Genomic DNA, 21,992 nt, shown 5'->3' with positions numbered 1-21,992 from the left:
AGAGAATGCTCAGGTAGTAAGATGGATCTGTGCATTAATAACTCGTCTATAGGAGAGCTGGAATATCCACGAAACAAGGAAGAGTACAGAATGACTTTGGCTTAAGAAAGAGAAGCCAAATCTCTGGATCCAGATACCCCTGGATTCTCTAGGTTGTAAAGTTAATCCCCATGAACTAAGGTGGCTGCTGCTGAATGAGAAATCTCTCTCTCTCTCTCTCTCTCTCTCTCTCTGGCGTTAAAGACTGTAGGACCATCAGTGCTGCCTCAGAGAAGAGGAGCCTCTGAGCCCCAAGTCCCACTGTCTCCGATGCTTTGTCCTTATTCATCCCTATTTCCAGAGGGCTGAACAGCCAAGGAGCAAAGTAAACAGGCAAAGAGAAGCTTCTTTAAAACTAATTAAGCTAGCCTAGACCTGGTATGTCCATGGTGCTCCCAGGGAATATACTCTGCCCACCCTAAGACCTGGCTCACCTAATCATCTGACTCATGTTGGAGACCTGATGGGCCATGAATGGTAAAAAGCCTGTGTGACGAAGATCAGTCCAGACCTGAGAAGGAAAAAGAAGAGTCAATGACCCTGTGTTCTCAGGTACCAAGTGCAACATTTTGGGACTGCTCTGAAGACTTGGTATCATACCTTTGCGGGGTTCCGGGCAGCCAAAACAGTCAAACAATTGACACAAGAAGCAATGACATCCACAGGGGGGGAGATCACTGTCGTTAACCTGGTTGGAAAACAGTACACTATACTCTGTAAAATGAGTAACACACCCTGCTCCATCACAAATATTTTCCAGTTCTCTCTTCCCAAGGCCCTCCTCTCAGCAAGGATGTTGAAACAGAACAGCACTCAGCTGGGGACAGTTATCACACCAGAGCTTCCCAGACAAACGTGTGTGGACTTGAACCCCACGGGTGTGAGCAGACACTCACCGCTGCAGTAGCATGTAGATGCGGGAGGTGATGGGCAGGAGACAGTCTGCTATCGACAGATCTGTACTGATGACCTTATGGACCAGATCAATGATGGGTTTGACCCGCTGGCAGTGCTGAATCACATCTGAGGAAAAAGGAAGCCTGTGACCTTATGGAATACAATTCCTTTAAGATCACTGAACAATCTGAGGCCCAGATAAACAAATTACACTAATCATAACCTGGATGATTCTGAATTTTGTTTTGAAATTCTCTGCCTATCCTCCAAATCCTCTAGGCATGTCCGTTTTCTTCCCTATAGCAGTGTCTCCCAAAGTTGCCCTCACCTGCAGTGGAAACAACATGAAGCAGCATTTCAATCTCACAGGTAAAGAGGGTCCAGCTGCTATAGGAGTATTCCCAGCGTACCAGGTAAGCCCTATCGTCCAGCATTACTTGGCCCACGGTGCCTTGAGGTATGCGAAGGTTGGTCTGACCCCCTAGGGAAGAAAGAGAAATTTGTCTAATATCTGAGGACACAACAGGAAAGGGTACCTCCTATACCAGACACCAATATTTAATCACACAGGCTCTCTTCCTAGTATCTAACATTGCTACACATTTTTCCATTAATAAGAAAAAAGCCTCTTTTCATTTGGGGAAGCGAGTCTTTGCATGCGCCTAAAACAGCTGAGTGCACAGAATGGTATCACACTCACATGACTGTGGGAAGACCACCTTATGGGACCGTAGGTCACTGGCTAAGTTGGTGGTGGTGCCAGGATTAGAAGAGCAAGGCTGTTCCTTCTATATTTTGCTCCTTTGAGCACCTGAAATACACATAAGCTTACAAGTTTTAACTGGTCACTCTTACGCACTGCCTGTAGGAAAATAAATTGCTACAACCTTTTCTTACTATGTATTCAAACGTTTTAAAATTATTTTTTAAATATATTTTATTGATTTTTTTACAGAGAGGAAGGGAGAGGGATAGAGAGTTAGAAACATCGATGAGAGAGAAACATCGATCAGCTGCCTCCTGCACACATCCCACTGGGGATGTGCCCGCAACCAAGGTACATGCCCTCGACCGGAATCGAACCTAGGACCTTTCAGTCCGCAGGCCGATGCTCTATCCACTGAGCCAAACCGGTTAGGGCTAAATTATTTTTTAAATTGTAGTAAAATATATATATATAAAATAAAATTTACCATTTTAAGCATTTGAAGTGTACAGTCTAGTGGCATTAAGTACATTCACACTGTTGTGCAACCAATGCCACCATTCATCTCCAGAACTTTTTTCATCTTGCAAAACTGAAACTCTATCCCCATCCTATCTAATAAAAGAGTAATATGCAAATTGACCATCACTCCAACACATAAGATGGCTGCCCCCATGTGGTCAAAGATGGCTGCCACAAGATGGCCAGCAGGGGAGGGCAGTTGGGGGCGATCAAGCCTGCAGGGGAGGGCAGTTAGGGGTGGCCAGGCCTGCAGGGCAGGGCATTTGGGGGGGACCAGGCCTGCAGGGGAGGGCAGTTAGGGAGTTAGGGTCAAAGAGACTGGCAGGGGAGCAGTTAGGCATCAATCAGGCTGGCAGGGGAGTGGTTAGGGGGCAATCAGGAAGGCAGGCAGGCGAGCAGTTGGGAGCCAGCAGTCCCAGATTGGAGAGAGTGCAGGCTGGGTTGAGGGACAGGCACCCCCCCTCTCCGTGCACGAATTTCGTGTACCGGGCCTCTAGTTAACTAATAATTTCCTATCCCTCCATCCCTCAACCCATCACCCACCATTCTATTTTCTGTCTGAATGAATTTCACTCCTCTAAGTATCTCATATGAGTTGAATCATATATTTGCCCTTTTGTGACTGTCTTATTCAGTTTGCATGTCTTCTAGGCTCACCCATGTTATAGCATGTTTTTTAAGGCTGAATAATATCCCAGAGTGTGTGTGTGTGTGTGTGTGTGTGTGTGTGTGTACATACTCATATATACATATGTATACACACACACATATACACATTTTGTTTATCCATTTCATATGTTGGTGGACTTAAATCTTTATTATGTATACCCTTTTATCCAACAATCCCAATGTATTTTATGTACTAAAAATAAAAGCACCAGTTTATAAAGGTTTATGTACCAAATGCAGCATTGTTTTTGGTGGCAAAAATGTGACACAACCTAAATGTCCTTGAGAAGGAGAAAAATAAAAAATTATGGAACATCAAAAATAATTATGTAGTTACTAAAAAAAAGTCAGATCCATCTGTAAGAAGATCAGCTTGTAGAATGAATTTGTGAGTATACAGAAACATGTAAGAGGGACAGAGTAAACTCTTAACACTGATTCCCTAATGGAGGAAGTTCTGGAGAGAGAAACTTTTTAAAATGTATCTCTGCATTTTTTTACCTTGTTACAATGAACATCATTATTTTTTATGCATGCATTATTTTTTAATGCACGTTGCAGTCAAGGTGCATTTCTCTCTCTCCCCCCTAAAAATTAGTAAATTAAAAAAAAAAAAAAAAGGAAAGAAAAAGAGATTACTAAACCAAGGTCTCTTTATCTTACCAAGTGGGTAAAGGAGTTTGGGTGTTTGCCTCCGCCAGAGAGTTCCATCTTCATGGGAGATTACATCATGGGGCTTATGCTTATAAAGCTCATTGTAGAAAGACATTTTATCCAAGAAACTATATACCTGCCAACATGCAGAAAAAAAACACACAAAAAAATCAGCCACACATTTAGCTAGGGGACATGTTCGGGGCTGCACATCTGCCTTTCTGCTCTTTCAGCAGACTGTGTACGTGTAGACTCTCCAACGTCTTACAAACCCACCCCTGTAACTCTCCTGGAACTGCCTCCGCACTCCTTGCCAAGCCTTCACCGTTCTTTAATCTTCAACTCAAGGTGCCCCCTCTCCCCTGCTCCACCCACTCCACAGATAGTTGCCTCACCTGAACAGAATGGTCTGTACTACTCAAATGACATTTACTATACATCACCTGGCTTTATTAGCTGTTTATTTCTTATTCTCCTCTTCTCTTCGCATTGATATTAAGGAACTTTATATGTTGTCTTATTCCTACATACCTATAGTAAGGTACTTAATGAAAACATTTTTATAGAACTGAGGCACTATCTTAGGTATTTTCATTCAACTTCACACTAATTCTTGCCATGGCAATGGGATTTCGATGTGGAAAGCAGAAAGGATTCCTAAAAACCATCTCCACTCTCGTTAGGCATCTAACTGAACAGCCTACCTTTTTGGCAGTAGACTTCCCTGATACGAGGGCCCGCAGCAACTGTAGGAGTGGGGAGAGGAGATGGGGAAACATTCCACAGACACTGTCCAGAATGATCCCAAGACCAGAGGTTGGCTCCTATGGTGAAAGGGAAGAAATCACTAACCTTCACATGATCTATACATTACCCCCTCTCTCTAGAAATTAAAAACTTCCATATTTCCACTGAAAAAGGCTAGCAACAACTGATTCGGTTAGGACCTGAAAAGAGACGACTACTGCCTCCAGTGACCTCTTCGGCCATCTTCTCTAGAGGAAGACAACAGTGTTCACCTGTGCATGACATGTTCCCACTAAAGTGAAAAACACCCAACTACATGTCAGCATTTAGCCACCGTATAATGCAACAGAGCCTCAATCTAATATTATTTCTCCCAGGAACACTGTAATTCTGTAAGACTTAAATGGCATATCAGGAAAAAAAGAACAAAATATACAAGCAGATAAGTCAGGCCAAAAAATAAGTACAAATTTATTCATCAGCTGGACCTTGAGACTTGAGGCTGGTCCCAATGCTAAGACTAAGTTCTGGTACCCAGCCTGTGTGGCTCAGAGGCTGAGTGTTGACTTATGAACCAGGAGGTCACAGTTTGAGTCTTGGTCAGGGCACATGCCCAGGTTCTAGGCTCAAACCCCAGTAAGGGATGTGCAGGCAATCGATGTTTTTCTCACATCGATGTTCTCTCTCTCTCTCTCTCTCTCTCTCTCTCTCTCTCTCTCAAAATTAATAAAATATCCTTAAAAAAGAGTTACAGCAATGAGAGCATTTGAGATCTTGCTCCTTGGCATGTCTTCAGTTTGACTCAAATAAACTCACAATTCTCCAAAAAAAAAGTTACAACAATACTGGTGCCTGCGACTCCCAATGTGAAAAAAGACTTAGTAGTTAGGATAGATAACACACTGGTTAATAATGTAGACTACAGACTCAAGTCAGAGAGAACTTGATCCCGATCCTGGAAGTCTAACTCGTTGACCTTAGACAAGTCACCTCACATCCCTGAGCATCACCTTTCCTCATATGCAAAATGGAGATAATAATACTATCTTCTTCACAGGTTTTTATAAAGATTAAATAAGAAAAGGGACATAAATGCTTAGTATAACACCTTTTACAAAGTGCTTAATAAATTATTTTGTTACAGAGAGTATCATAGCATGACTCCCAATGGCATACTTACTGTTCCCCAGAATAGTTCTGGAAGAGAAGGGTCTGCCAAGACTTCACATGCTGTGTCAATTATATCCTGTTGGGGGAAGGGAAAGAAAATGGCTTATTTTCCCTAGATGAACCAGTCTATCTTTTTTTTACTATAATCTGTTGAAATAAAAATACCAATGAACCTGACTGGCATGGCTCAGTGGTTGAGCATCACCTATGAATCAGGAGGTTACAGTTCAATTCCCATTGAGGGCACATGCCTGGGTTATGGGCTCGATCCTCAGTGGGAGACATGCAGGAGGCAGCCCATCAATGGTTCTCTCTCATCATTGATGTTTCTGTCTCTCTCTCCCTCTCCCTTCCTCTCTGAAATCAATAAAAACATATTATAGCCCTAGGCAGTTTTGCTCAGTGGACAGATAGTCACCTGTGGACCAAAGGGTCCCAGGTTCAATTCTGGTCAAGGGCACGTACCTAAATCGCAGGCTCCTCCCTGGCCTGGGCCCTGGTCAGGGCACATGCAGGAGGCAACCAATCGATGTGTTTCTCTCACATCAATATTTCTGTCTTTTGCCGAAGCCAGTTTGGCTCAGTGGATAGAGCGCCGGCCTGCGGACTGAAAGGTCCCAGGTTCGATTCCAGTCAAGGGCATGTACCTTGGTTGCGGGCACATCCCCAGTAGGGAGTGTGCAGGAGGCAGCTGATTGATGTTTCTCTCTCATCGATGTTTCTAACTCTCTATCCCTCTCCCTTCCTCTCTGTAAAAAAATCAATAAAATATATTTTAAAAAAAAAAGAAAAAAGAAATCTGATTCCTGATTTGATATATACAGATATTGTGTTTTTAGATATAATAATTGTAAAGATTTACTAAAATATTCATGAAATGAAATGATGACTGGAATTTGCTTCCAAATAATCAAGAAGGGCAGGGGCAAAAATGAATATATCAGCTGTGAAGCTGGTGATGGGATCAGCAGGGTTCATTATACAATTTTTTCTACTTATACTAAAGTTTGAAATGTTTCTTTTTTTAAAAAATACCACAAAAGAATATTTATTAGCACCCACAGATGTTCAGGACAGATGCACTAGAGTAAAAAAAATGAGATTACAAAACAGTGTATACAGAGACCCGCCCCTCGCCCAAGTTGCAGAGCTTTGCGCAGGGACGCGCTCCCCATTAGGGAATTTGGCGCGCGCAGGACAGAAGCAGCTCCCTGTCTGGGAAATCTGTCAGTGCGCACAGAGGGCTCCCCTTCGGAGAATTTGGGGGAATTTGGCTTGCGGGTCACAGTTCCCCCTTCGGGGAATCTTAGAGCTTGCACAGAGGGGCTTCCCTTTGGGGAATTTGGCGCGCAGGACGGACTCCGCCCCCCTTCCGGGACACTGGGAGAGTGCACAGAGCCAGCTCACCTTCAGGAAATTAAGGGTGTGCGCCCTAGCCGGTTTGGCTCAGTAGAGAGAGCACACACAGGACGCAGCTCCACTTCAGGGAATTTGGCACGCCGGACACAGCTGCCTGGGATCCCTGACTCACAGTGCATTCACACTAAGAGCCAGCGACCCCAATTGTTGGTGCATGCACACACAGGGACCCTGATTCTCAACGAGAAACCGCACAAGGCAACAGAGACTCTGACACTCGAGTCTTGGTGCAGACACAGGGAAACTCTGACTCCTGGCACATGCTAAGGATCTCATTTTCGGCACATACCAACAGTGTGGTGCAGACAGGGCCCCTGATTCTAAGTGTGCACACGAGACCCCACAGAACACTGGGGACACTGACCCTGGGCAAGTCTGGTTCCCACCAACCAAAGGCAGCCACATGTCCTAGTGTCAGAGCACTTCAGTGAAACTCGGGTGGAGCGAAGTCCCCATAGCACACGGCCCAGGTCCACGCAAACGGAAGCTTGAGCTTTCTGGTGATAGCCAGAATGGGGAAACGAAATAACTCACAGAGGAAAGAAAATGTGGAGTCGCCAAGAAAGGAAATTAGTGAAACTGAAGCTTGCAACATGACCAAAAAGGAGTTTAGAGTAATGGTCGTGGAATTTATACATCGGATGGATGAGAAAATCAAAAACTTATGCAAGAATCAGGAAGAAATGAAAAGTGATATAGCTACAATCAAAAACACCATGGAAAGTTTCAACAGTAGACTACAAGAAGCAGAGGACCGAATTAGTGAGTTAGAAGATCAGGTACAGAAACAAGCTCAATCTGAACAGCAATTGGAGAAAAAAATTAAAAAGGAGGAAAGCCTAAGGGAGCTTCGGGACAACATGAAACGAAGTAACATGTGTATAATAGGGCTGCCAGAAGGACAAGAGCAGCAGGGATTAGAAAATCTATTTGAAGAAATAATGACAGAAAACTTCCCGGATATGGGAAAGATAAAAGTTACACAAGTACAGAGAGTCCCAAGCAGGATCAACCCCAAAAGACCCACACCAAGACATGTCATAATTTCAATGGCAAATATAAATGATAGAGAATCTTAAAGGTGGCAAGAGAGAGACAGAGAGTTACCTACAAAGGAACACCCATCAGATTGTCAAATGATTACTCAACAGAAACACAACAAGCTAGAAGTGAATGGAAGGAGGTATCCAAAGTGTTGCAAAGCAAAGGATTGAATCCAAGAATACTATATCCAGCAAGACTATCAATCAAAATTGAAGGGGAAATCAGGAGCTTTGCAGACAAAAAAAGGCTCAAGGAGTTTATCACCACCAAACCAGCAATGCAAGAATTGCTAAAGGGAATACTGTAAAAAGAAGAAATAAACAGGTAAGAGGAATACAGACACAAAAATAGATATGACTACAAACAAATACCTTTCAGTAATAACTTTAAATGTAAACAGACTAAATGCTCCAATCAAAAGATATCGAGTAGCTGAATGGATAAAAAAACACGACCCATATATATGCTGTCTACAAGAGACCCACCTCAGAACAAGAGACTCACACAGATTGAAAGTGAAGGGATGGAAAAATATCTTTCAGGCAAATGGAAATGGAAAAAAAAAGCTGGGGTAGCAATACTTATATCTGACAAAATAGACCTCAAAGTAAATGCCATAACAAGAGATAAAGAAGGCCACTTCATAATACTAAAGCGAGAAATCCAACAAGAAGAAATAATTCTGGTAAACATATACGCTCCCAATATAGGAGCACCCAAATACATAAAAAAACTCCTAGAGGATATCAAGGGAGAGATTAATAGCAATACAATCATAGTAGGAGACTTTAATACCCCACTATCACCACTGGACAAATCCTCTAAACAAAAAATCAGCAAAGAAACAGCAATCCTAAATGACTCACTAGACCAGATGGAATTAATTGACATCTTCAGAACATTTCACCCCAAAGCCACAGAATATACATTCTTCTCAAGTGCACATGGGTCATTTTCAAAGATAGACCATATGCTGGGTCACAGGCAAAGTCTCTTCAAATTCAAGAAGATAGAAATTATATCAAGCATCTTCTCAGATCACAGTGGCATAAAACTGGAAATCAACTACAATAAATACAATCCAAAGAAATCAAACACATGGAGACTAAACAGCATGCTATTAAATAAGGACTGGGTCACCAGAGAGATCAAGGAAGAAATAAAAAACATCATAGCAACAAATGACAATGAAAACACAACAATCCAAAATCTATGGGACACAGCGAAAGCAGTCTTGAGAGGGAAGTTCATAGCTCTACAAGCCTATTGCAAAAAACAAGAAACAATGGTAATAAATTACTTAACCCTACAACTCAAAGAGCTAGAAAAAGAGCAGCAAGAAAAGCCCAGTGTAACCAGAAGGAAGGAAATAAAGATCAGAGTGGAGATAAATGACATAGAGACCAAAGAAACAATACAAAAGATCAACAAAACCAAGAGCTGGTTCTTTGAAAGGATAAACAAGATTGATGGACCTCTAGCCAGGCTCACCAAGAAGCAAAGAGAGAGGACCCAAATAAACAAAATCAGAAATGAAGAGGTGAAATAACAACAGACCCTGCTGAGATACAAAGGATTGTTACAAAATACTACGAACAACTCTATTCCAACAAACTGGACAACCTGGAGGAAATGGACATATTCCTAGAAAAATATAACCTTCCAAAAATCAATCAAGAAGAATCTAAAGAGCTCAATAGGCCAATAACTATGGATGAAATTGAAGCAGTCATTAAAAAGCTTCCGGCAAACAAAAGCCCGGGGCCTGATGGCTTCACAGGAGAGTTTTACCAAACATTCAAGGAAGAACTAAAACCTATCCTCCTCAGACTATTCCAAAAAATTCAAGTGGAAGGAACACTTCCAAGCTCCTATGAAGCCAGCATCACCCTAATACCAAAACCAGATAAAGACAACACAATGAAAGAGAATTACAGACCAATATCCCTCATGAACATAGATGCCAAAATCCTCAACAAAATTCTAGCAAATCGGCTCCAGCAGTACATCAGAAAGATCACACACCATGACCAAGTAGTATTTATCCCAGGAATGCAAGGATGGTACAATATCCGCAAATCAATAAACGTGATACATCACATAAACAAACTGAGAGATAAAAATCACATAGTCATATCAATTGATGCAGAAAAAGCATTTGACAAAATCCAACACCCTTTCTTGATAAAAACTCTCAACAAGGTGGGAATAGAAGGCTCATACCTCAACATAATAAAAGCTATATATGATAAAACCACAGCAAACATCATACTCAATGGACAAAAACTAAAAACATTTCCCCTAAGAACAGGAACAAGACAGGCATGCCCACTCTCACCACTCCTGTTTGACATAGTACTGGAAGTATTAGCCATTGCAATTAGACAAGAAGAAGAAATGAAAGGCATCCAAATTGGAAAAGAACAAGTAAAGCTGTCTTTATTTGCAGACGACATGATATTGTACATAAAAAATCCGAAAGACTCCATCAAAAAACTAATAGACTTAATAAATGAATTCGGCAATGTAGCAGGATACAAAATAAACGCCAAGAAATCTATGGCCTTTCTATACACCAATAGTGAACTTACAGACAGAGAGACTAAAAAGGCAATCCCATTTACCATCGCACCAAAAAAATTAAGATACCTAGGAATAAACTTAACTAAGGAGGTAAAAGACCTATACACGGAAAACTATAGGACACTGAAAAAAGAGATAGAGGAAGACATAAACAGATGGAAGAACATACCATGTTCATGGATTGGTAGAATCAACATCATTAAAATGTCCATACTACCCAAAGCAATCTATAGATTCAATGCACTCCCCATTAAAATACCAATGGCATATTTCACAGACCTTGAAAGAACTCTCCAAAAATTCATCTGGAATAAAAAAAGACCCCGAATAGCCACAGCAATCCTGAGAAAGAAGAATAAAGTAGGAGGGATCTCAATACCAGATTCAAGCTGTATTACAAAGCCACTGTTCTCAAAACAGCTGGGTACTGGCACAAGAACAGACATATAGATCAATGGAACAGAATAGAGAATCCAGATATTGACCCAAACCACTATGCTCAATTAATATTTGACAAAGGAGGCATGAACATACAATGGAGTCACGACAGTCTCTTCAATAAATGGTGTTGGGAAAATTGGACAGATACATGCAAAAAAATGAAGCTTGATCACCAACTTACGCCATACACAAAAATAAACTCAAAATGGATACAGGACTTAAAACATAAGACGGGAAACCATAAAAATACTAGAGCAATCCACAGGCAGCAAAATCTCAGACATATGCCAAAAGAAATTCTTCACTGACACTGCCCCTAGGGCAATGGAAGCTAAAGAGAAAATTAACAAATGGGACTACATCAAAATAAAAAGCTTTTTCACAGCAAAAGAAACCATCCACAAAACAACAAGAAGGCCTACTGCATGGGAGAACATATTTGCAAATGGCATCACTGATAAAGGTTTAATCTCCAACATCTACAGGCAGCTTATACAACTTAATAAAAGGAAGATAAATGATCCAATAAAAAAATGGGCAACAGACCTAAATAGAATCTTTTCAAAAGAAGACAGAAGGAAGGCCAAGAGACACATGAAAACATGCTCAACGTCACTAATTATCCGAGAGATGCAAATCAAAACAACAATGCGGTACCATCTCACACCTGTCAGAATTGCTATCATCAACAAATCAACAAACGACAAGTGTTGGCGAGGATGCGGAGAAAAAGGAACCCTCGTGCACTGCTGGTGGGAATGCAGACTGGTGCAGCCACTGTAGAGAACAGTATGGAGTTTCCTCAAAAAACTGAAAATGGAACTCCCATTTGACCCAGTAATCCCACTCCTGGGAATATATCCGAACAAACTAGAAACACCATTCAGAAAGGATATATGCACCCCTATGTTCATAGCAGCACAATTCACAATAGCTAAGATTTGGAAACAGCCTAGGTGCCCGTCAGCAGATGACTGGATCAGAAAACTGTGGTACATCTACACAATGGAATACTATGCTGCCATAAAAAAAGGAATTCTCATCATTTGCAGCAATGGAAATGATGGAATTGGAGAACATTATGTTAAGTGAAATAAGCCAGTCAATGAAAGAAAAATACCACATGATCTCACTCATTTATAGATAATAAAGAACATTATAAACTTGAACAAAAAGATAGATACAGAGACAGTAAAGCATCAAACAGACTGTCAAATTACAGGGGGAAGGTTAGGGAGAGGTGGGGGAGATAAGAGATCAATCAAAGGACTTGTATGCATGCATATAAGCATAACCAATGGATGCAAAACTCGGGGGGGGTGAGGGCATATATGGGAGTGGGGTGGGGGGTGGCAATGGTAAGATATGTACACATATAATTCCTTAATAAAAAAAATTGGGGAAAAAAAAAGAGAGAGAGAAGGGGGTTAGAGGTGTAGGGGAGAGGTGGGGGCAGAGATGGAGGATAGTGAGGGAGGCTAGAGATCAAGGAGATAGAGAGATGGAAGTATGGATAGGAGAGAGAGAGAGGTCAGAGACAGAGGAGAGTAGAAGTAGAGGAAAGAGGAAGCAAGAGAGAAGGGGGTTAGAGGTGTAGGGGAGAGGTGAGGGCAGAGATAGAGGATAGTGAGGGAGGCTAGAGATCAAGGAGAGATGGAAGTATGGATGGGAGAGAGATCAGAGACAGAGGAGAGTAGAAGTAGAGGAAAGAGGAAGCAAGAGAGAAGGGGGTTAGAGGTGTAGGGGAGAGGTGGGGGCAGAGATAGAGGGTAGTGAGGGAGGCTAGAGATCAAGGAGAGAAAGAAGAGAGATGGAAGTATGGATGGGAGAGAGAGAGAGAGTGAGGTCAGAGACAGAGGAGAGTAGAAGTAGAGGAAAGAGGAAGCAAGCCAGAAGGGGGTTAGAGGTGTAGGGGAGAGGTGGGGGCAGAGATGGAGGATAGTGAGGGAGGCTAGAGATCAAGGAGAGAGAGAGAGAGATGGAATTATGGATAGGAGAGAGAGAGAGAGGTCAGAGACAGAGGAGAGTAGAAGTAGAAAAAAAAAGTGTATACATTGTGATTCCATTTCTAGAGAAGAATTATTCTGCTTTTACATATGTATGCAGAAAATATTTTGAAGGAAACCCAATAAAATGTTAATAGGTTATCCTGTGTGGTAGGATTACACTTTTATCAGCACCTTCTGATTTTTGTATCATTAATATGTATCATGTGTATAATACAATGAGTGAAAACAAATAGCAATACACCTGAGATATATGGGTGTGTGTTTTATCAGCTCCAAAGTGATATCTTGGGGATATGATTGCAAAGCTGGGCAGTGCAGACAGCCTCACAAAAGCCAGACACTGACCTGCTGATTGCCCAGTGTGTGTAGCTCCAGCGAGGTCAGCACGAAAGAAAGGAGTCCATAGACACACATGCATGCGGTGCTGGTGGTGCACTGTAATGGCAAAGGAGTCAGTGAATAATTCTGAACAACACAACTCTTCCCTAGATTCAGCATAATCCTATCACATTAATATAGTCCCTGTGGACAAATGGGAAGGGAAACTGAGGCTTCATAATTTTCCTAATTTAGTCCCAAGATCAGGAAGACAAAGGAAGAGAAAGCAGGAACCAAAACTATTATAAGAGCCCAGCCGGTGTGGCTTACTGGTTGAACATTGATTGACCCATGAACCAAGAGGGCACTAGTTCCATTCCTGGTCAGGGCATATGCCTGGATTTTGGGCTCAATCCCCAGTAGGGTGTGCAGGAGGCAGCCAACTGATGGTTCTCTCATCGATGTGTCTATCTCTCTATTCTTCTCCCTTCTTCTCTTTCTAAAATCAATAAAAAACATATTTCTAAAAAATATTATAAGAAAAAATCAAAGGAAATCATTTTCAAAATGATCCAAGTTTCCATGGGGAAGAAAAATCATATCCGGCCTACAGAAAGATAGTCTGAACGTGCCAATATGAACTCTGCAGCTGCCTGAACTGTCACCAAGATAAATCAAACAGTGCCAACAAGTGGGCCCATTGGCTGAGGTTTCATTTCAGCATATCAAAACAAGCTGACTCAACAGTATCATTCAAATTAAGCCCCAACACACCCGTGTGCCCCAGGATCTGGGTGAGGCTGGGTCCCGGGCCCGGGTGAGGCCACGCGCCCCCTGGGTCTGGGTGAGGCCACGTGCCCCTGAGTCCGGGTGAAGCCGTGCCCCTGGGTCCGGCCGAGACCGAACCAGAGGGAGTCGGACCTCCGTTACCACCATTTGTCCACCATCTAGAGCTGAGGGGTCAGTGCTGACATGTACACATAAGGAACTGGTGGACATTGAAATTGGGTCTCAAAAGAACTGTTGGTCCAGAAAGAAACTCACTACAGACTGATTCATTTGCCTGTCAGCATAACTATTATTGCTCGTCTCACATTCAGTTCTTATAAGTATCTCTCTAGTGACACATGATCTCGCTCATCTAGGGGAAATGATGAACAACATAGACTGATGAACAAGAACAGAACCAGAAACAAGGAGGCATCGATCGGACTATCGGGCCTCACAGGGAGGATAGGGGAGGGTGTGGGGAGGGGGGAGAGATCAACCAAAGGACTTGTGTGCATGCATATGAGCCTAACCAATGGTTAAGTTCAACAGGGGGTTGGGGCATCCGTGGGGAGGGGTGTGGGATGGGAATGGGAGGGATGAGGACAAATATGTGACACCTTAATCAATAAAGAAATTAAAAAATAATAATAATAAAATAAAATATACATTAAAAAAAAAAAAAAAAAATTAAGCCCCAACACAAGACTCAAGAGAATTTCTAGTTCATCCTGTTATAGCTAAATGAGTAAGCTCCCCAAAGAGATTTCTCCTGTCAATATGGCCAAAGCTATCATCTAGGAGATAAACTATACTGGCAAAAAGTCAGACATAGTGGGTTCAAACTACATTTGCCAGTAAGTGGCAATTATTATTCCTGTGGGCAAATTTTATCTCCCTGAATGTCCATTTCCTAATGCAAAAACAAAAACAAAAACAAAACCAGAATGCTAATCCACACTGCAAAAAAGTGATACAAAGATGAAACAAGATAATGTACCAGAAAGTGATGAGCACAGTGTCTATAAAGGTCAGTTATAACAACATCTCATTATCCACATCACTACTACAATTATTATTATTATCATCATGATTCCTTAATGAGCTTCCACCCTGCTCTTTGCCCATTCTCAAGTTCAAACACCAATAGCCTGAGTCTCACATCATTTCCCCCACTGGACAGAGAGCGAAGTAGTCGGGTCAAGTACTGAAATACATTCAGTTGTATGGCTGTGCCACCTATCTTCCGGACAACACTGCTTGTCTCTTCTGGATTCAGGGTGTGGCGGAGGAGAGCCCAGGCCAAAAGCACTGGGGCATGATGTGAAATGTCCCCAAGGGTCAACATCAAACGGTCCATATCCTAACAAAAAAGGAAAACGTCTGTGTTAATAAACAGCATCAGGACCCCTCCACAGGATCCTTCATTATGCATAATCAAACCTTCTATTCATCCAGAGGCCCCTCTCCATTCTGGTAGTTTACTCTTCCCAAACCCCCAGCCACCTCACCAATCAACCCCTCAAGCACTCTTCGCTTTACCCATATTTTTTTTCCTTCTGATTTTTAGCATTCTTAATCTAAGATTATAAAATACATGCTCAAATAGAGACTGCAAATTTCCCGCGATCCTTCTTGAACTTTCTCTGCTTTCTCCTCATTTTCTATCTTTCTAACCATCCCATCTCAAAAATTCTTCCCCTTTCCTCTTCTTGCACAGGTTCCACAGATACAGACCACCTCCCAAAGGATCTATCCTTGGGCGTCTTTTGTCCTTATATCCTCTCCCCGAGTGACTCTACTCACAGATTCCACTATCACCTCTGTGGAGATAATCAACAAATCCAATCAACTTAACAATGCAGAACCTCAAATTCCACAAGAAAAATTTTATGTAGCAGTATAGTTGAGTGGTCAAAAACATACTACTATGAAAGATCTGAAAAAAGGCAAAAGGCTGCTCAAAGCTCACCTGGCAAATAAGCCCATCCTGGGCAAACTGGTGCAGTTCTCTTCTGTCATCCAAAGCACACTTGAGCAACGACTCAATATCCATGCCTTCCACCAGGATAAGGGCACTGAAGTAGCTAGAAAGGAAAACAGTATCATGGTGTCATGAATGCTACTCTAACCTCATTGGAAAATAGGTGAAATCTCTTTTTTTTTTAAATATATTTTATTTATTTTTTACAGAGAGGAAGCGAGAGGGATAGAGAGTTAGAAACATTGATGAGAGAGAAACATCGATCAGCTGCCTCCCGCACACCCCCTACTGGGGATGTGCCCGCAACCAAGGTACATGCCCTTGACCGGAATCGAACCTGGGACCCTTGAGTCTGCAGGCCGACACTCTATCCACTGAGCCAAACCGGTTTCGGCAAGGTGAAATCTTAAGACACTTCAATATCAAAGAAATTATGATTGTTATGTTACATTCTTCCTCACACTAAGTCTTATAAATCCATTATGTATTTTACACTCCCAACGCATCTCAATTTGACCAGCCACATTTTAAATGCTCAACAGTCATACATGGCTTATGCCTACCAAAGCACACATCAAGTCCTGGAGGTTTCTACAGCCACCAATTACATCTGACCTTGATAAACTATCTGACTGCTCAAGTGTGTATCTTTGTCCACAGAGGGAACAGACCTCTAAATGTAAATATATCCATTGCCATAAAATTCAAAGTCCAGGAGAGGAATCAAGATGGTGGCAAAGTTAAACAACTAATCTGCTGCCTCACACAACAATTTCAAAAATACAACTAAAAGACAAAACGTCTACCACCCAGAACCACGGGAAAGCTGGCTGAGTGGTAGATTTACAACTAAGGAGAGAAAGGAGCACAAATGCTGAAAAGCTGAGTGAGGTACGGAGGCGCAAATCGGGCTGGAGGCAGGCGACTGGGCGCGTGGCTTTTCTTCAACCCGCAGGGAGACAAGCTCCCGATCACTCTGAAATACAGTTTTTGGGGACACGCAGGGGACCCAGACACCTACGGGGAGAAGCTGGACTCTCGGCCATCGGGTCAGAAAGTGAGAGTGACTTTTTTGCAGAGGTGCGCCCAGCAATCAGTGTTTACTGTGCTGGTGCGTGGGACGCAGGGACTTGGAAACGTGGAAAGGCAGAGATAGCTGAAGGCAGCCATCGAGGTTTGCCACGCCCTAGCCTAGTGACGCCCTGAGACCCCGCCCCGCCCTGCACATTCTACAAACCCGCCCAGGCTCCACACATCGACTTTTGCATATAAATGGCCTGTTCTGTGGCAGCTTAACCAAATAAACTGCAGCTCCAGTCAGACTGCTCCAAAACCGCCCAAGCAAAGGAGGAGAAAACTAGTCCTTGCTGTAGCTCCTGCTGGGGGACACACAATACATAAGGGTAAACCAAGAGTGTCCACCTCAGGTAACTGGGAGGCTGACCCGTTGAACCAATAGGACATCTAGTACACAAAGCTACCCTACCAACTCAGGGAAGCAGCGAAAATGAGGAGGCAAGGAAACAGATCACAAACCAAAGAAATGGAGGAGAACAAGCGACTGGATATAGAGTTCAAAACCACGGTTATAAGGTTTTTCAAGAAGTTCATGGAAAAGGCCGATAAATTTAATGAGACCCTTGAGGATATGAAAAAGGTCCAACTAGAAATTAAACATACACTGACTGAAATAAAAAATATTATACAGAGACCCAACAGCAGACTAGAGGATCGTAAGAATCAACTCAAAGATTTGGAATACAAAGAGGCCAAGGACACTCCTCCAGAGAAGCAAGAAGAGAAGAGAATTCAGAAAGTTGAAGATAGTGTAAGAAGCCTCTGGGACAACTTCAAGCGAACCAACATCAGAATTATGGGGGCACCAGAAGAAGAGAGAGAGCAAGATGCTGAAAACCTATTTGAAGAAATAATGAATGAAAACTTCCCACACCTGATGAAAGAAATAGACTTACAAGTCCAGGAAGCACACAGAACCCCAAACAAAAGGAATCCAAAGAGGACCACACCAAGACACATCATAATTAAAATGCCAAGGGCAAAAGACAAAGAGAGAATCTTACAAGCAGCAAGAGAAAAACAGTTAGTTACCTACAAGGGAGCACCCATACGATTATCAGCTAATTTCTCAACAGAAACCATGCAGGCCAGACAGGAGTGGCAAGAAATATTCAAAGTGATGAATAGCAGGAACCTACAACCAAGACTACTCTACCCAGCAAAGTTATCATTCAGAATTGAAGGGCAGATAAAGAGCTTCACAGATAAGAAAAAGCTAAAGGAGTTCATCACCACCAAACCAGTATTATATGAAATGCTGAAAGGTATTCTTTAAAAAGAGGAAAAAGAAGAAGAAAGATAAAAATTATGAACAACAAATACATATCTATCAACAAGTGAATCTAAACGTCAAGAGAATTAAAAATCTGAGGAACAGAATAAACTGGTGAACATAATAGAATCAGAGGCATAGAAAGGGAGTGGATTGATAATTCTCAGGGGGAAAGGGGTGTCTGTGTAGGGAGTACGGGAAGAGACTGGACAAAAATCATACACCTATGGATAAGGACAGCGGGGGGGAGGTAAGGGCAGAGGGGGAGTGGGAACCGGGTGGTGGGGAGATGTGGGGGGAAAAAAAGGAGAAACAATTGTAATCTGAACAATAAAGATTTATAAAAAAAAAAATTCAAAGTCCATAAACGGATCTCAAAGAGGGCAGGAAACAAATCTGCCTTATTTTTCATGGTCTCAGCGTTTGCAGTGTCTGGCCTGCAATACGTGCTCAACAAATATTTTGTTGAATGAACCTCTTCGATGAAGACAGAAAGTAAACTAACAGAATGCAACATTTACTTTGAGAGACCATGTCCTCTCAATCCCAGTCTTTACTCCCTATACGACCTGGAACATGATAGCACCCAACTATTTCCCCACCCACTAAGTGAAAAGTACTCCTCCCCTCACCCATTCACAGAATCACTATAATATCAATGTAACATTGTACAAGTTCTTTGACCTCAATTAATTCAGACTTACCCAATCCGATCCACAAAAGGATCCATGGTCTCATCCACCAGGTGCCTGTTGGTCTGCCTACTACCAAATCCTTGCTCTTTAAACAGCTTGGTTAATACCAATAGGTCACTAGGTGCCATCTCAAAGTATGCATAATAAAGGAAGATAATTTCTAGCAGCATGGACTGTTCCCGAAGGCACTGGACAAACCAGCGAGACACCTGACGCTCAGTCTGCACAACCAGTGAAGAAAAATATGGGAGAGAATTAAAGTCAGATTTACAAACATATTTAAATTTGTAAAGTTATTTTTACTAGGTAATACATGTATAGTAGTCCCCCTTACCCACAGGGGATACATTCCAAGACCCTCAGTGGATGCCTGAAACCATGGATGGTATTGAACCCTATATATACTGTTTTTTTCCAGCACCAATGAGGTTAAGAGTAGCATTATGAGAAATTTATGCTTTTGTTGCTATTGTAAATGGGCCCTTTTCTTCTATTAAATATTTAAAATATCTATTGAGTTTTGGTTTAATTGTTTTAATAAACATATTATTTTAAAAACAAAAGATTATAACAATAACATTATTAAACTATAAATGCAGATTGGCTTTAGATCTAGAATAAAATAATCAGACTAGTGTCACACACTAAATAATGTTAATAAAGAAGACAAAATCTTGAGTTTAGAGTTGCATTGATCATTAAGAGAATATTTTAGGTAAGAGAGAAAGTAAATGTTTTATCTATATGACATATTTAAATTTTTCTGAAGACTGATAACTTATAAATATTTTAAGTTAACAAATGAATAAATAATTTAACTTGGAGCTCTATGAGAAAGAGTATATAATTCTTCTAAGAATTATAAGAGGGTCCAATAACCACATACCATGAGGTTTCCATGTGTCTCCCATGTTGGTGCTTCAGTTCTATAAAGCTCTTCAAACTGCTGTCTATATTTTGTAACTAGCTCCTTCTCCAATTTATCAACACAGTCTGCATATTCAACCTTTAAAAAAAATCCAAAACAGGGTAACTTATACCTAGAGTAAAAGTTAAATAGTCAAATGAATATGACTGTGAATAATATAAAATTATTTAAAGGAGTTGAATTTTACAAGGTAAAGAGAACCAAGAAGACAAAATGGGCTTACCCTATAGGGATGTCTTTCATCTTGGAAATAAGTGAGAAGGTGTAAGACACAACGAAGAATACACATTCTTTCTTCATAGTAATAATCTGCAACCTGGGAAAAATATTCAAAATCAGTTACTCACCATTGCACAGGATACTCAATTGTAAATTTAATTTACTGATAAAGAGATAACTTAAAGATGTGGATAAAAGTTCAATTTATAATCAATCACAGCCCTGGCCGGTGTGGCTCAGTTAGTTGAATGTCATTCCATGCACCAAGTGGTTGCCAGTTTGATTCCTGGTTAGGGTACATGCCCAGGTTGCAGGCTCGATCCCCAAGTAGGGGGCATACAGGAGGCAGCCAATCAATGTTTCTTTCTCATTGACTTTTCTCCCTCTTTCTCCCTCTCTCTCCCTCTCCCTTACTCTCTAAAATCAATAAAAACGTATTTTTTAAAAAATAAATAAAATAAAACCAATCACAGAAATGGAAACAGTATTAGGCCAAAAGAAAGCAAAAGACCTTCATGAACTGAGATACAAGTAAAGTCATGCAAGATAAAAGCAATTATCCTATCCTATATAATAAAGAGGTAATATGCAAACTGACCATCACTCCAACACACAAGATGGCTGCCCCCATGTGGTCAAAGATGGCTACCCCCATGTGGACACAAGATGGCCACAAGATGGCCGGCAGGGGAGGGCAGTTGTGGGAGATCAGGCCAGCAGGGGAGGGCAGTTGGGAGGGACCAGGCCTGCAAGGGAGGGCAGTTAGGGGTGACCAGGCTGGTGGAGGAGGGCAGTTGGGGAGGGACCAGGACTGCAGGGGAGGGCAGTTGGGGGGACCCAGGCCTGCAGGAGAGGGCAGTTGGGGGGGACCAGGCCTGCAGGGGAGGGCAGTTGCTGGGGACCCAGGCCTGCAAGGTAGGACAGTTGAGGGGGGACCAGGCCTGCAGGGGAGGGCAGCTGGGGGGAACCAGGCCTGCAGGGGAGGGCAGTTAGGGGCAATCGGGTTAGCAGGGGAGCAGTTAGGCATCGATCAGGCTGGCAGGGGAGTGGTTAGGGGGTGATCAGGCTGGCAGGCAGAATCAGTTAGGGGCAATCAGGCAGGCAGGCAGGCAGGCGAGCGGTTGGGAGCCAGCAGTCCTGGATTCTGAGAGGGATGTCCGACTGCCCATTTAAGGACACCCCTTGCCCTGACCGGTGTGGCTCAGCGGATAGAGCGTCGGCCTGCGGACGGAAGGGTCCCGGGTTCGATTCCAGTCAAGGGCATGTACCTTGGTTGTGGGAACATCCCCAGTAGGGGGCATGCAGGAGGCAGCTGATCGATGTTTCTCTCTCATCGATGTTTCTAACTCTCTCTCCCTCTCTGTAAAGAATCAATAAAGTATATTAAAAAAAAAAAAAAAAAAAAAAAGGACATCCCTTGAGGGGTCCCAGATTGGAGAGGGTGCAGGCTGGGCTGAGGGACACCCATGCACGAATTTCATGCACCGGGTTCTCTATTTTAATAATATAAACAAATTTTTCTGGCAGTTAGAGCATTCAAGTAATACACAATACTATAAACTGACAGCCAAATATGTGAAAGCAAATATAAAAACACCACTGGTGCATGCCCTAATTCCTTATAACTAATGTACTTAGTTCTCACTAAATACCAAATAGGAAACTACTTCAGAAGTCATGATAAAATTCCATTTTAAAATCAGATTCTGGGTGAGAAGGTTGTTTTGGGAGGTAGGGGAAGTTAAAGAAATACAAATTAATCCTGTTGCATTTAGATCTAGAGAAAAAAATATCCATTAACCAGTTCTCACTCCCAATGACTAAAGAATC

The 21,992-nt window shown here is 42.1% G+C and overlaps 1 protein-coding gene across 1 annotated transcript in view; it reads right to left on the bottom strand.

The window, feature by feature from the left end:
* NUP188 (nucleoporin 188) overlaps window positions 1–21,992 on the bottom strand; it is a 50,152-nt gene that overhangs the window by 16,896 nt on the left and 11,264 nt on the right. Inside the window, exons 7-19 of the mRNA XM_054726751.1 lie at window positions 20,167–20,259; window positions 19,902–20,021; window positions 19,025–19,236; window positions 15,959–16,073; window positions 15,149–15,349; window positions 13,246–13,335; window positions 5,415–5,480; window positions 4,192–4,311; window positions 3,497–3,623; window positions 1,265–1,417; window positions 936–1,062; window positions 640–727; window positions 474–550 (exon numbers count right to left, since the gene is read on the bottom strand). Coding sequence (XP_054582726.1) covers window positions 474–550; window positions 640–727; window positions 936–1,062; window positions 1,265–1,417; window positions 3,497–3,623; window positions 4,192–4,311; window positions 5,415–5,480; window positions 13,246–13,335; window positions 15,149–15,349; window positions 15,959–16,073; window positions 19,025–19,236; window positions 19,902–20,021; window positions 20,167–20,259 — 1,589 coding nt within the window. The remainder of the gene's footprint in view (window positions 1–473; window positions 551–639; window positions 728–935; window positions 1,063–1,264; window positions 1,418–3,496; window positions 3,624–4,191; window positions 4,312–5,414; window positions 5,481–13,245; window positions 13,336–15,148; window positions 15,350–15,958; window positions 16,074–19,024; window positions 19,237–19,901; window positions 20,022–20,166; window positions 20,260–21,992) is intronic.

Source organism: Eptesicus fuscus, chromosome 15 (genome assembly GCF_027574615.1).
Source record: "Eptesicus fuscus isolate TK198812 chromosome 15, DD_ASM_mEF_20220401, whole genome shotgun sequence".
Classification (NCBI taxonomy): Eukaryota; Metazoa; Chordata; class Mammalia; order Chiroptera; family Vespertilionidae; genus Eptesicus; species Eptesicus fuscus.
This window is presented reverse-complemented; position numbering and strand designations above follow the sequence as displayed.